The following is a 950-nucleotide window of genomic DNA, read 5'->3' on the forward strand; positions in this document are numbered from 1 at the left end:
GCGCCACTCTCTGTCGGATGCTTTACTTTTCCTGGGTGGGTGGGTGGGTGGTGGTGTTAGCTCCACCAGCTTCCGCTCCCAGGAATTAGTGTCAAAATCCACGTTCAATTTCCCAGGGAATGAGGCTCCCCCATTACTTTCGTTCCCTCTCCCTACAACTTACTGGTTTAGAATGCGAATTACAATTGAGCCTCTTACCTGAAAATTGCCTTTCTTTAATCTGATTGTACTACGAAGGATAAACACAGATACTGCAGTGTCCTGTTTATTCGCAATTCACTTTTCGGGTCGGGTTGTTAGTTTCAATGCCTTCCTTCCGGCTGGGGCTCTAGGCTCCGCCCGGCGCTCTGGGCGCCCTCCGCCCCCGGGCGCGCGGCCAGGCCCCGGCTGTGCACTCAGCCTGCAGCCGGCCTATGACCGCACTAGCACCGAGTGGAGGGCGCTGCCTTTGCTCTCAGCCGCGCTGGGAGCCGTGGGCTGCAGGGAGGCGGCGGGCGAGGCGGTGGCCGCGGGGCACACGGTGGACTGTGGCTGCTGACTGGCCGTGGGGCCGGTGAGCGCGGGCGGCAGCGCGGCCACCGGAGGCAAAGCGGGCGTGGGCTTGATGGGCACCGGCACGGCGGGCAGGCTCTGGCTGGCCGAGTGACACAGGGCCTTGACCGGCACCCCGAAGGCCCCATACTCGGGTCCCACGGGCACCCCCGCGGCAGCTGCAGCCGCCGCGGCTGCGGCCACCGAATCCATGACGCCGACGTGCGGCCACACGGAGCCGACGACGTTGCCGAGCTGACCGGGCACCGGGTAGCCCAGGTGGTGCATGACGGAAGCCAGGGGCAGCCCGCCGGCCTGCAGCACGCCCTTGTAGTCCCGGCCGATGATGTTCTCGATGGCGAACGGGTGCTTGAAGCCCGACGTGGAGGCGGCGGCGGCAGCCGCGGCGGCGGCGGCAG

At 65.8% G+C, this 950-nt stretch overlaps 1 protein-coding gene across 1 annotated transcript in view; it reads right to left on the reverse strand.

Moving 5' to 3' along the window:
- Nucleotides 1-411: 411 nt before the first annotated feature.
- FOXB2 (forkhead box B2) overlaps nt 412-950 on the reverse strand; it is a 1,288-nt gene continuing 749 nt past the window's right edge. The window contains exon 2 of the mRNA XM_006891998.1: nt 412-950. This exon is cut by the window's right edge and continues 8 nt beyond it. Within this exon, the coding sequence (XP_006892060.1) occupies nt 412-950 (539 nt within the window).

This window comes from Elephantulus edwardii, unplaced genomic scaffold, assembly GCF_000299155.1.
Source record: "Elephantulus edwardii isolate Elephantulus edwardi_28Jun2011 unplaced genomic scaffold, EleEdw1.0 scaffold00108, whole genome shotgun sequence".
Taxonomy (NCBI): domain Eukaryota; kingdom Metazoa; phylum Chordata; class Mammalia; order Macroscelidea; family Macroscelididae; genus Elephantulus; species Elephantulus edwardii.